Raw genomic sequence first — 12,137 nt, 5'->3', positions numbered from 1 at the left:
CCAGCTTCTGGGATAAGTACTCACTATTTGACAAAGATTGCTGAGAAAACTGGAAAATAGTATGGCAGAAACTAGGCATCGACTAACATCTCATACCCTATACCAAGATAAGGTTGAAATGGGTTCATGATTTAGACATAAAGGATGACAACTATAAGCAAATTAGGAGAACAAGGGATAGTCTTGCTCTCAGATTTGTGGAAAAGGAAAGAATTTATGGACAAAGAACAACTAGAGAACATTATAAAATGGATAATTGTTATTATATTAAATTTAAAAGGTTTTATACAAACAAAACTAATGCAGCCAAGATTAGTAGGGGAAGAAAAAAATGTTTTCAGCCAGCATTTTTGATAAATATTTCTAAAATATATAATTGACTCAGATTTATAAGATAAGAGCCATTTTCCAATTGATAAATGGTCAAAGGATATGAACAGACAATTTTCAAACAAATAAATTAAAGCCATTTCTAGTCAAATGCATTTTTTCATTTAGAGAACTTTGAAAAAATGCTGATAAGAGAAATGCAACTTAAGACAACTCTGAGATACCGCTACACACCTCTCATTGACAAAATGACAGGTTTCCTAAGATTCCAATTTTTAATTCCTCTTTTCTGCTATATAAATAAACTCTGTTCATCACTCCTTTATCTCTGACCAATGAAGAATCAATGACCTTATTTGACTGGCAATAACTGACCTTGCTCATTAAATCATTATACTCTGAAGTTTTAAACCTTAGATATTTTCCTTTTTTTAGACTTAAAATCAAAGTGGAAAATGTCAAAGTTATTATATAAACTTCAACTTCAATTTTGACCAACTAGTTCCTTGAGCTTCCTGATACAGAAATTCTTTTCTTTCCCCTCTGCATTTGTTCTTTGTACCTTCTCTTTGCTTTCTAATAATATTCCACTGTTATGTATTCATATTCTATATAAGGATATTGAAACTGATGATCACTTTGTGTTCAGTGAAGACTACATTCTTGATTGTAATGATTACAGTTAACTATCCCTTCTATAATCAATGGATCCTTAGATAATTTTTATTTCACTAATTAAATATACATTTTTTGCACAGGAATAGTATGACTGACATTATCAAATGTATTAAAATCTACATTATCTACAAAAATTCTCCATATCTAACAGTTTCAAAATTTTATCAAAAAAGAAATATGGTTTGAATTTGGTGCTAGAAGACTTAGACAGTAAGGAGATCAATCCAGTCAACATTAAAAGAAATCAATTCAGGCTATTCATTGGAAGGCTAAGGATGAAACTGAAGTTTAAATACTCTAGCCACATAATGAGAAAACAGAACTCAGATCCTAGGAAAGACTGAAGGCAAAGGAAAAGGGAAAAAAAAGCAAAGGATAAAATAGACAGTGTCATGGAAACATGAACATGAATTTCGAAAGACTTTGAGATATAGTAGAAGATAGAAGGGCTATATTATAGTCCATGGAGTCAGGAAGAACTGGATGTGAATGAATGATTGAATAACAACTGGCACAATCTGTTCTTGATACTGACTCTTGTGATCACTACTACTTTTTCTAGCCAGAAATCCAAGTAAATCTCATTGGTCTCTAACTGATATTCTTTCCATTTTTTTGAAAATCAGGACTACATTTGTCTTTCTCCAATCCCGTGTCTATTGCCAAAGATCAGTGTCAATGACTCAATAATTGTATCTACCAGTTTTGGGTTTTTGTTTTAATTTTAGTACGATTAAAGATATAGGTCACTGGGCTCAAGTGACTAGAATTTATAAGGGCATATAGGTATTCTTTAACTATCTCTTTCTTTAACTCCCTATTAGCCACTTTTGTTCTGTATTTTTAAATACTAAGATCACTCTACTTGGAAGAAATGAGCAACTCTTGCTTTTTCTCTGCCATCAGTCATAACCATATCTATTCTGAATATCAAGTTCTATTCCTTCTCTGATCTGATTTTCCTCAAAATAGCTTCAAAATACTTCTCATTAGCCTTAATATTTTTTATCTGAATCCAAGTGATCTCAGCTCACTGTGCATGTCTAAAAGACAAGGCTTACCTGAGAAGGGGCTGTGGTACTGAGCAGCTGGTGTGCCTCATCCCAATGAGCCCGAAGCATGGACTGGAATCTCTCTACCAGCTCTACCCGCTGTTCTTCTAGCTGCCTGTGTACCATACGTAATTCCCGTACTCGGGCCTGCTCATGAGCCAATCTAGGAAAATGAGAGGAAAAGGGATTTAGGACTAGACTTTTGAGTCCCTTGGGGGAATGTGGTTTTGAGACAAAATAGGACTTAGGAAATCTGATGCTTAAAATTTTAAGAGAAACAGAATTCTGGGGCACCCAAAAGTCAGAAGAGAAGTTTGAGGAGGTTCTCAAAGCCAGCACCTGAGCTCATAGTCTTGAGACACCTGCTGATGCCGATCTTCTCGCTCTGACAACTCCCCCTGGAACTGATCCAACTGATTAGACAGTTCCTGTTGATGCTGCTCAGTTAACTCCTGTAATTGCTTCCTAATAACAATAAAATTCCAAATAATTAGTTATAAAAACAACTTTTATGGAATACTGTAAGTTTCTAATTTCTAAGTAGGTAAGAGCCAGAAATGAAAGAGACCTGAGTCTGGGAATGAAAAGGGAAAAACAAGAGGAAAAAAAATCAGAAAAAGAAAAAAGCTAGCTTGCCCATAAACACAGGGCTGGAATGAGAGACTGCTAGCAAAGAACAAAACTGTGGACCATTCCTGATACCTGTGTTGTTCCCGAAGACTGCTCACTTGTCGAAGGCTGCTCTCTTGCACCTGGGCTAGTCGTTCAGTTACTCTCTGCTCTAGCAAAATAGCAAGCTCTGACTCCATTTGTACTCGCTGGGCTTCAAACCGGGCCTGGTAATGAGGATATGCAGAGGATACTCAGGCTGGCCTAGGAAGCTAGGGTACAGCCTCTGTTTTGAGGTTTAAAGAGGCCAGAGGCAGAACATAAAACAAATCTTAATTTCTGTTTCTCTGTGTACACACACACACACACACTCACACACTCTCTCTCTCTCTCTCTCTCTCTCTCTCTCTCTCTCTCTCTCTCTCTCTCTCTCCAAGCATAAGGAAAGCAAAGCCAAGAGTTTCTTTCAAAAATTGAAACCAAATTATTCTTTTAAATGAGAAAGATTAATCACTTTCTAAAATCACCCAACTTGAGAAAGCAGGCACATTCATCTACAACAGTTCATGGTAGAGTTGTAATACCATTTTGGAAAGCAAATTGGAAAGGACAATGCCCAAAAAGTTACTAAACTGGGCATATCCTTTGACCCAAAATACAATTAGATCTATATTACAAGAAAATCAAAAAAAGAGGAAAAGAATCTGTGTCCAAAAATATTTATAACAGCTCTTTTTATGATGCAAAGAATTAGAAACTAAGGAGTAGGAATCCCCATCAATTGGAGAATAGCTGAACAAATTATGGTATGTAAACATGATTATTATGCAATAAGGAATTAATAAAGAGATAATTTTTGAGAAACTTGGGAAGACTTGAGCAGAAGAAGAATTTAAAATATATAATTAACACTGTAGAAACAAATTTGAAACACTTAGCTGATCAATACAATGATCAATTATGATTCCAGATAAGCAACAATGAAGAGTATAGCCTACCGTACTGACAGAAAGAATGAGGCACATTTTAGACACAGTCAACATGGGCATGTGTTTTGCTTAATTATGAGTTTTTTTTGTAACAAGGGTTTTAATTTTCATTCTTCACCAAGGGGAGGGAGAAAGAAAGAAATGCTATTGTGTGTGTGTGTGTGTGTGTAATTTAACTATTAAAAATGAATTAAAAAATAAGTCTACATGGAATGAAATATGCATCAACTTATTAACAGATAATATACTAAAACCATGATTTAGACCTGCATAAAGGTACATACTTTACTGTGTACTTACTTCCAATTCTAATAAATTGAACAAACATTAAATATCTACTTTTGTGGCAAGCCCTTGAGACTCCCATGGGATGGGAGTACCAGATCATGTTACTTGTCTCCTAAGGAACCAATTGATTATTTCAAGATTGAGAAAGAAGTATGATAAGTTTATATATTACCAACTCATTTATTTAACTAAAATGAAGAGTACATCATGCAAAATGCCAGGCTGGATGAATCAAAAGCTGGAGTTGGTGGGAGAAATAGCAACAGCCTCTGATATGCAACACTGATACAATAATGCCCTCAAGTGAAATATATTTGGAGGAAAAGTAAGTAGTATGTGTAGTAGTTCTACAACATTGGCAATGTAGTAGAAATATACACTTCGCAACTGAAAATCAGTTCTTTTTTGATCTTAGATAAACCTTTCTCAACTAGAGAAAAAGTCAATGAATCACAATAGTCTTCCCAATCCCTAACCTGCACCAAGCTGGTTTCCAATTGTAAAGCATCTCTTTCTCGCCGTGCTGTGTCCAATTCCTCTTCTAACCTCTGCACATCAGACTGAACAGATGATAGGAGTTGCTGAGCCTCTCGGGCTGCTTGTATGTCCCGCTGGGAGTTTGCCTGAGGAGAAAGGAAAATCCAAGGACGTTCTATTCTTTTCAGAGGTTATTGGACAGGTAATGGACAGGTAGATGGCACAGTGAAGGTAGATGGCACTAGATTTGGAGTCAGGAGGACCCGAGTTCTGCCTGAAGACACACTTCCTAGCTATGTGAAGGTGGGCAAGTCACAATCCCAATTGCCTCGCAAAAAATAAATAAATAAACCAAAGGCTATTTTTTCCGTCCCCACTCTAACCTCTATACTCTGTGCTCTGCTTCTAAATCTTATAATTCATGCTTCATGCCTCTTTCTTAAACCAAACTACTATACATCCCTAACTCCCCTAAGCAATTTGTTCATCCTAATTAAAACCATTCCCTCATAGCCTTGTCTTCCACATTCTTTCCATCATTTGCCACCACCTTCTTAATAAACTCAAGTTTCTGTACTCAGTCTCTTTGCCTTTTCTTTCCCCATTTATGTATAACTTTCTGCTCTCTACCCAAGGCTTCAGGCTAATGCTTCTCTCCTACCCTTACCTGTTCCCTCTCTAGTTGGATCCGGCCCTCTTCTTGTAGACTTTTACAGCGTTCTTCAAGCTGATGTTCACGCTGCGTCCAGGCCTGATGCTTTTCTTCCAAGGCAGCTTGGAGTGCTTCTAGTTCTCTGTGCTGATTTAGTTGCTCTGCCCGTGCCTCATCCCGCTCCTCCTGTAGAGTCCGACACCGTTGCTGTTCCCGCTCTAAGCTACGAGCTAAAGCTTGTCGAGCTTCCTTCTACAGCCGCAACAGAAAACCAAGTTAATTACAAAATAACTACAAAGTCCCCTAGAGAATCAATTTAAAAATTATTAGAAGCAATCCACAACTTCAGCAAAGTTGCAGGATACAAAATAAATCCACATAAATCATCAGCATTCTTATACATCACTAACAAAATCCAACAGCAAGAGATTAAAAAAAGAAATTCCATTTAAAATAACTGTCGATAGTATCTGCCAAGGGAAAGTCAGAAACTATATAAGCAAAACTACAAAACACTTTCCACACAAATAAAATCAGATCTAAGCAATTGGAAAAATATCAAGGGCTCATGGATAGATCAAGTGAATATATAAGATGACATTACTCCCTAAACTAATCTATTTATTTAGATCAAACTCCCAAGAAACTATTTTACTGATCTAGAAAAAAATAACAACAAAATTCATCTGGAAGAACAAAAGGTCAAGAATTTCAAAGGAATTAATGAAGAGAAAAGCAAATGAAGGTGGCCTAGGTGTACTAGATCTAAAACCACATTATAAAGCAGCAGTCATTAAAATCATTTGGTAACGTATAAGAAATAGAGAAGTTGATCAGTGGAATAGGTTAGGTTCACAGAACAAAATAGTCAATGACTATAGCAATCTAGTATTTGACAAAGCCAAAGGCCCCAGCTTTTGTGATAAGAATTCACTATTTCACAAAAACTGCTGGGGAAATTGGTAACTAATATGGCAGAAAGTAGGCCAAGATAAGGTCGAAATGGGTTCATGATCTAGACATAAACAATGATATTATAAACAAATTTAGAAGAACATAGGATAGTTTACCTCTAAGATTTGTGGAGGAGAAAGGAATTTGTAACCGAAGAAGAGCTAGAGATCATTATTGATCACAAAATAGATAATTTTGATTATATTAAGTTAAAAAGGTTTTGTACAAACAAAACTAATGCAGTCAAGATAAAAAGGAAAGCAATAAACTGGGAAATTATTTTTACATCCAAAGAATCTGATAAAAGCCTCATTTCTAAAATATATGGAGAATTGACTCAAATTTATAATAGTTCAAGCTATTCTCCAATTGATAAACGGTTAAAAGATATGAAGAAATTGAAACTATTTGTAGCCACATGAAAAGGTGCTCCCAATCACTACTGATCAGAAAAATGCAAATTAAGACAACTCTGAGATACCACTATACACCTCTCGGATTTGCTAAGATGACAGGAAAAGACAAATGTTGGAGGGGATGTGGGAAAACTAGGACACTGATAATAGGAGAGCAGTTTGGAACCATGCTCAAAGAGTTATCAAACTATGTGTACCCTTTGACCCAGCAGTGTTTTTACTGGGATTATATCCCAAAGAGATCTTAGAGGGAATGGGACCCACATGTGCAAAAATGTTTGTGGCAGCCCTCTTTGTAGTGGCAAGAAACTGGAAATTGAATGGATCCCCATCAACTGGAGAATGGATTAATAAATTATGGTATATGAATATTATGGAATACTATTGTTCTCTAAGAAATGACCAGCAGAATGATTTCAGAGAGGTTTGGAGAGACCTACATGAACTGATGCTGAGTGAAATGAACAGAACCAGGAGATCATTATACATGGAAACAAGAAGACTATACAATGATCAATTCTGATGGACGTGGCTCTCTTCAACATTGAGATGATTCAAACCAGTTCCACTTATTCAATGATGAAGAGAGCCATCTACACCCAGAAAGAGAATTATAGGAACTGAGTGTGGACCACAACACAGCATTCTCACTCTCTCTGTTGTTGCTTGTTTGCATTTTGTTTTCTTTCAGTTTTTTTTCTTCCTTCTTGATCTGATTTTTCTTGTACAGCAAGCAAGATAACTGTATAAATATGTATACATATATTGGATTTAACATTTTTTTTAACATATTTAATGTATTGGACTACCTGCTACCTAGGGCAGGGAGTAGGGGGGAAGGAGGGGAAAATTTGGAAGAAAGGTTTTGCAAGGGTCAATGTTGGAAAAATTACCTATGCATACGCTTTTTAATAAAAAGCTTTAATAAAAATTAATTAATTAAAAAAGAAAGAAAGGGGGGGAAAAAAAAGATAACTACCAAGGCTCAGTACATTGACAAACCCCATCTCCCATACTTAGGAAATACCTCTTGATACCTATGTCTTTCCAGCAAGCTAGTTGGATAGCATTCATACTTAGTGCAGTTTAAAAAAAAAAAATGGATTTAAGTACCATATCTGTCATTTACTAACCATATGACCTTACACAATTCAATTATGGAAACTGTGGTTCAGAGAAATTATTTTTAAAATGGGGAGATATTACTTATATTATCTATATTATAAGTTTATTGTGAAGAAAGGGATTTTTAAATATTCATATCCTATAAAAATGAGTTGTTATTATTATTATGAATTCCAAATTATAAATCAAATAAATCTCAGTAGACAACAAAAGGCCTAAGTTTGAAATTCTGGTTGAACATTCCTTACCACTAAAATTGGTCTCCTTCTACTGTCATCAAGACAAGTCCTTTAATATATATACCAAATCCCACACTTAACTCCTAGCTTATATTAGTAATCATCTCATCATCTACCTACCACTTGATTCATATATTAGCTTTTTAGTCAGAACCTAGAATCAGGTTACCAGCTTCCTGAATACCTGACTTCCTTGATAGCCCAGTTCCCAGGGAATCAGAGTCCCAGATAAGTGAAATTAGTCTGGCTCTCTCACCAATGTCTCTTGCTCCTGTTGTTGTTGGTTGGTCCCTTCCCGCTCCCTACTCAGGGCTTCTTTCGTCTGCTTTAGACTCTGTTCTAGTCGAGCTATAGTCTACAGGCAGGGAAGAAGAAGAGACAATAGAATTCAGAGAGAATGAGAAGGTCAAGTCTCAGAACCCACAAAATATACACATTCCAAACTAAAATTAACTCTTAATATCAAGGGGCTGATTAGAAAGGGGCACCCAACTTTTTCCAAATATTTTTAATACCAAATAGAGCAAGAAGAGGTCAGAGGGATAATGTTGACAATGAAATCTGTTACTACTTTTTGGGGTGGAGTGATAGGCTTACCAAGTAAGGCTTCAAGATCATGTTCAATGGACAAAGAATGAAACGTTTTCAAACTAACAAAAGTTATCTGAATAAATGTTCCAAGTTACTAATAAAAGAAATGAAAATTAAAACAACTCTGACCATCAAATTGACTATCAAATTGATAAAGTCACCACTGAAAAGCCTAATGGGATGATAGACACATGAATGAATTGTTGGTGGAGTTTAAAATTGGTCTAATTGACCTAGATTGAAATTATGCAAGAAAAATGATTTAAAAAATTTTAGAACCTTTGAGCCTTTATAACCTTTGATACTTCTTGTTCCCTACAATAAGGAATTTCATATAATAACATGCATAGCAGGACTTTTTAGTGGTAGCATAAAACTGGAAACAAAGTGAATACCCATCAGCTAAAGGGCTGAAAAATGTGTTGGCATAGGAATGTAGTAAAAGGTTATGATGATCCTGAAGAATTCAAGGAATTATGGAAAGACTTGTATAAGTTGATGCTATTCTAGGTCCCTTTTTAGAATTATGTTTTTAAATGCATAGGCTTTAAAGGAAATCAGTTATATGCAGAGTTTCTCAAAATACATATTTTTTAAACCAGGTGAACCCAGATCTAGTATGTTTCTTATGACTAAAATTCCAACTTCCTTACTTTCTACTTTTATGCCTAGGTCATATACCTCTTGCTGTTGGCTTCGACTAAGTTCAATAGCCTTTTGTTCCTCTTGCAGCCCCCGAAGAACTTCTGTCCTCTCAGCCTCATGTCGGTTCCAGCCCTCTACCACTCGGGCCAAGGTCTAAATAGTATAAGGGAGATGGAGAAAGGGAAGGTTTGGTGAGATCTTACAACTGTTGTGTCTGTCTTCTGACTGGATTGGTAGCTAAATCTGTCTCCTAACATGTATATGAGAATAAACAAATAGAAAAACCTGTTTATAATGCCCTCATTCTTCATAACATGAACAATGTTGAAATGTTTTGCATGACTGCACGATATCAAATTGCTCGTCTTCTCAAAGGGAAGGGAGAGAACCGAGAACTCAAAATTTTAAAAAATGAATGTTAAAAATGCTTTTTACATGTAATAGGGGAAAAAATTAAATCATAAATAAATATAATCCCTCATTTGTTCCACAATTCCACTATGGCTAAATCCAATCCCTTTTCTCCTGTTTGTTTTGGGCAGGTGATATTGTACTCCAGATCGTTTCCCTTGTTCCCCTGGCACCTTGTCCAGTTGCTCAATCATAAGGTCTTTCTTTCGGTCTGCAGCCACAGCAACAGCTAACTGCTGCTGCAGTTCTAACACACGAGTCTGTAGATTCTGGATGTGACGTTCACAATGCTAAGGACAAAAAGCAAGGAATAGCATTCACTTCTTACTTATCCTGGCCCAGAGCCTTCTGGCAGGCAAAAATGAAAACTGAAAAAGGTTGTCTAGGTCTCTGGTGGCACAATTTGGGCTAAAAAAGGGATACCTGGTGACTATGGGGCAGGAATCAGTCACAAAAGGGAAGAAGGGTTTAGGATTGAGCTTCAATTATTTCTCTAACATGTTATTCTTAGCCTTCAAGAATCATACTTCTGAGTTCCTTTTTTCACCCAGAGCACTGGGAAATAGTCTTGGAGTCCTTGGAAACACAAGGAATAAGAAAGATGGGAAGCAAGTTCCACCTAAGAAGCTTAATATACACATCACCTAAACATGGCAAGATCTTAAGGAAGATTCCCCACACTTTCCTTCCCATCTAGGAGATTAGGGCATGTGGGCAATTAGGTCACCTAATTGAGGGAAGAGGGAACAGGGAAAAGAAAATAAATGAAGGGCAATGTATATTTAATCTTCATACTTCTTTCCCCTCTCAACTTGTACAAAGGATGTTAAAATGGGGGCCATCAAATAGTTTATAGTTTAGGTCCAGAACCTATTTATCTGGTCATTCTGGACATATCTAGACATTCATTGACTCTTTTCAACATCTCTTATTCCCTCAGGAATGATTCATCTACTTTTTCCTTCTTCAATTCCTCAACTTACCCTACGGCGGGTATGTTCTGTGTCCAAGGCATCTCTTAGTCCCTGCAGATCAGGAAAGTAGTGAGGAGTTCCAGGACGGATACTAGTGTATCGAGGGAACAACTCCTCCAGGGCTGGAGCTGAGCTGGGTGGAGATAGCTCTTGGAGGGGCCGGGTACTAAGCAAATCACAGAAACTTATAACTACAAGGGACTTTAGATTAGATTACTTTTACTGAGGAAATTGAAGCTCACAGAGGAAAGAAACATACCCAAAGTCCCTTAACTAATTAATGATAGACTGAGCCAAGAGCTCAAATCTTGGGATTCAGTCCAGTGCCCTTTCTATTACACCTGCTCTACTACTATACACAGATAAGTTAACAGTGAGAGGAAAAATCTGAGCAAAGAAATGAGAGAAGTTGGGAAAGCTGAATGCCTGTGTGCCAAAAACAAAGCAGAGGTTACAGATAGTTTAAGAACTAAAATCCCACAGCAGAGAACAGCTATATGACTCACAGGGATTTAAGGGTAACTCACTTCAGCAGAGTGGCTGTGCTGTCACTGTCAAAAGAGTCTTCTCGCCTTTCTGGGACAGTACCTGGAATAAGGTTATCCCCTGCAAGCAGCCAGAGGAATCGAAGGGCTAGGGGTAAGGTATGGACAGGGGCAGAGCCCATTTAAAGATGAAAGAATAGTCCTTTCCACCTCACCTTCTTCCCTGCTGCTTCCCTTCCATGGTCTTCCAGCCCTTCTGGCTATACCCCTTTTATGGCCCCAGAGAAGCAGGCTCACTTACGAGGAGCAGTGTCCCGAGAAGCTTGAAGCATGCTTTGGAGGTGACCCCGTACACTTTCCATTTCCAGTATATGCTGGGAGCCTCCCTGAAGGGCAGAGACCCAAAGCCTGTTTATTCCTACACTCTGCTTCCTGTTAAAGAAGATGCTATCTTCCCTTTTCTCACCTCCAACTTTAGAACCTAATTACTTTCATGTCTCAGTAAAGGCATATAAATGAAGTGACTCCACTGAGAGCCACTTCTCTCACTAGCTTTTTTTCTATAAGAAATAATAACCCTTTTAATTAAAAGTTCAATTAGAATACTATGTTTTGTGATTAACTTGTTAGATTGAAAATTCAAAATTGTTACTTTACTATCCCTAACTCCTGGTCCTATCTTGTGACCCACACATTTTACCACCATGACTATACTTCCCAAGTAGCTATGACTCTAGCTCCTTTCTATGAGCCAACAGTGATTCCTTTTCCCTCACCTGCCATATCCACATCTTCACCCTTCTACACAGGGCCATATCCTCCTACATTACCATTAAGCCAAAGATATCATTGTTTATAGCTTTTTAATTCTGTTTCTGCTTCCAATTTTCTGCTCTTTCCAAACCTAACGTCACAAAACTGCCAAAATTATCTTCCTAAAGGCCATAACTGATTATGTCACTCCCCTGTTCAAATTTATCCAACAGCTCCCTGATCTCTCTAGTAGAAATTGTAAATTCTTCAAGTTGTCATTTAAAACTTTCTACAATTTATCAATAATCTGACTTGTATTTCATATCCATATATTGTAATTCACATTAATTTCTGCTGATGAATTTCCTGTTCAGCCCAAACTACATTACTAGATGCTCATCAAATCTAGCATTTTATCATCTAGCTTCATACTTTCCCATGGGCATCATTCATACCTGGAATTTACCCC

General features: G+C 36.9%; 1 protein-coding gene across 15 annotated transcripts in view; it reads right to left on the bottom strand.

The window, feature by feature from the left end:
• CNTROB (centrobin, centriole duplication and spindle assembly protein) overlaps positions 1-12,137 on the bottom strand; it is a 28,033-nt gene that overhangs the window by 14,185 nt on the left and 1,711 nt on the right. For 12 of the 15 annotated variants that reach the window (XR_001121028.3, XM_023502752.2, XM_012548729.3 and 9 more), the window contains 11 exons: positions 11,217-11,301; positions 10,958-11,063; positions 10,440-10,596; positions 9,630-9,746; positions 9,082-9,198; positions 8,066-8,164; positions 5,091-5,327; positions 4,423-4,569; positions 2,763-2,896; positions 2,400-2,525; positions 2,070-2,223 (listed from right to left, as the gene is read on the bottom strand). Coding sequence is in view for 14 of the 15 variants with exons in the window: in XM_023502752.2 (XP_023358520.1) it covers positions 2,070-2,223; positions 2,400-2,525; positions 2,763-2,896; positions 4,423-4,569; positions 5,091-5,327; positions 8,066-8,164; positions 9,082-9,198; positions 9,630-9,746; positions 10,440-10,596; positions 10,958-11,063; positions 11,217-11,301 (1,479 nt within the window). In the remaining variant the exon portion in view is untranslated. The remainder of the gene's footprint in view (positions 1-2,069; positions 2,224-2,399; positions 2,526-2,762; positions 2,897-4,422; positions 4,570-5,090; positions 5,328-8,065; positions 8,165-9,081; positions 9,199-9,629; positions 9,747-10,439; positions 10,597-10,957; positions 11,064-11,216; positions 11,302-12,137) is intronic. The other 3 variants (XM_012548733.3, XM_012548739.3, XM_031965468.1) reach the window with 3 other exon arrangements.

Source organism: Sarcophilus harrisii, chromosome 4 (assembly GCF_902635505.1).
Source record: "Sarcophilus harrisii chromosome 4, mSarHar1.11, whole genome shotgun sequence".
NCBI classification, from domain to species: Eukaryota; Metazoa; Chordata; class Mammalia; order Dasyuromorphia; family Dasyuridae; genus Sarcophilus; species Sarcophilus harrisii.
Note: the sequence above shows the minus strand (reverse complement) of the source record. Positions and strands in the feature narration are given on the sequence as shown.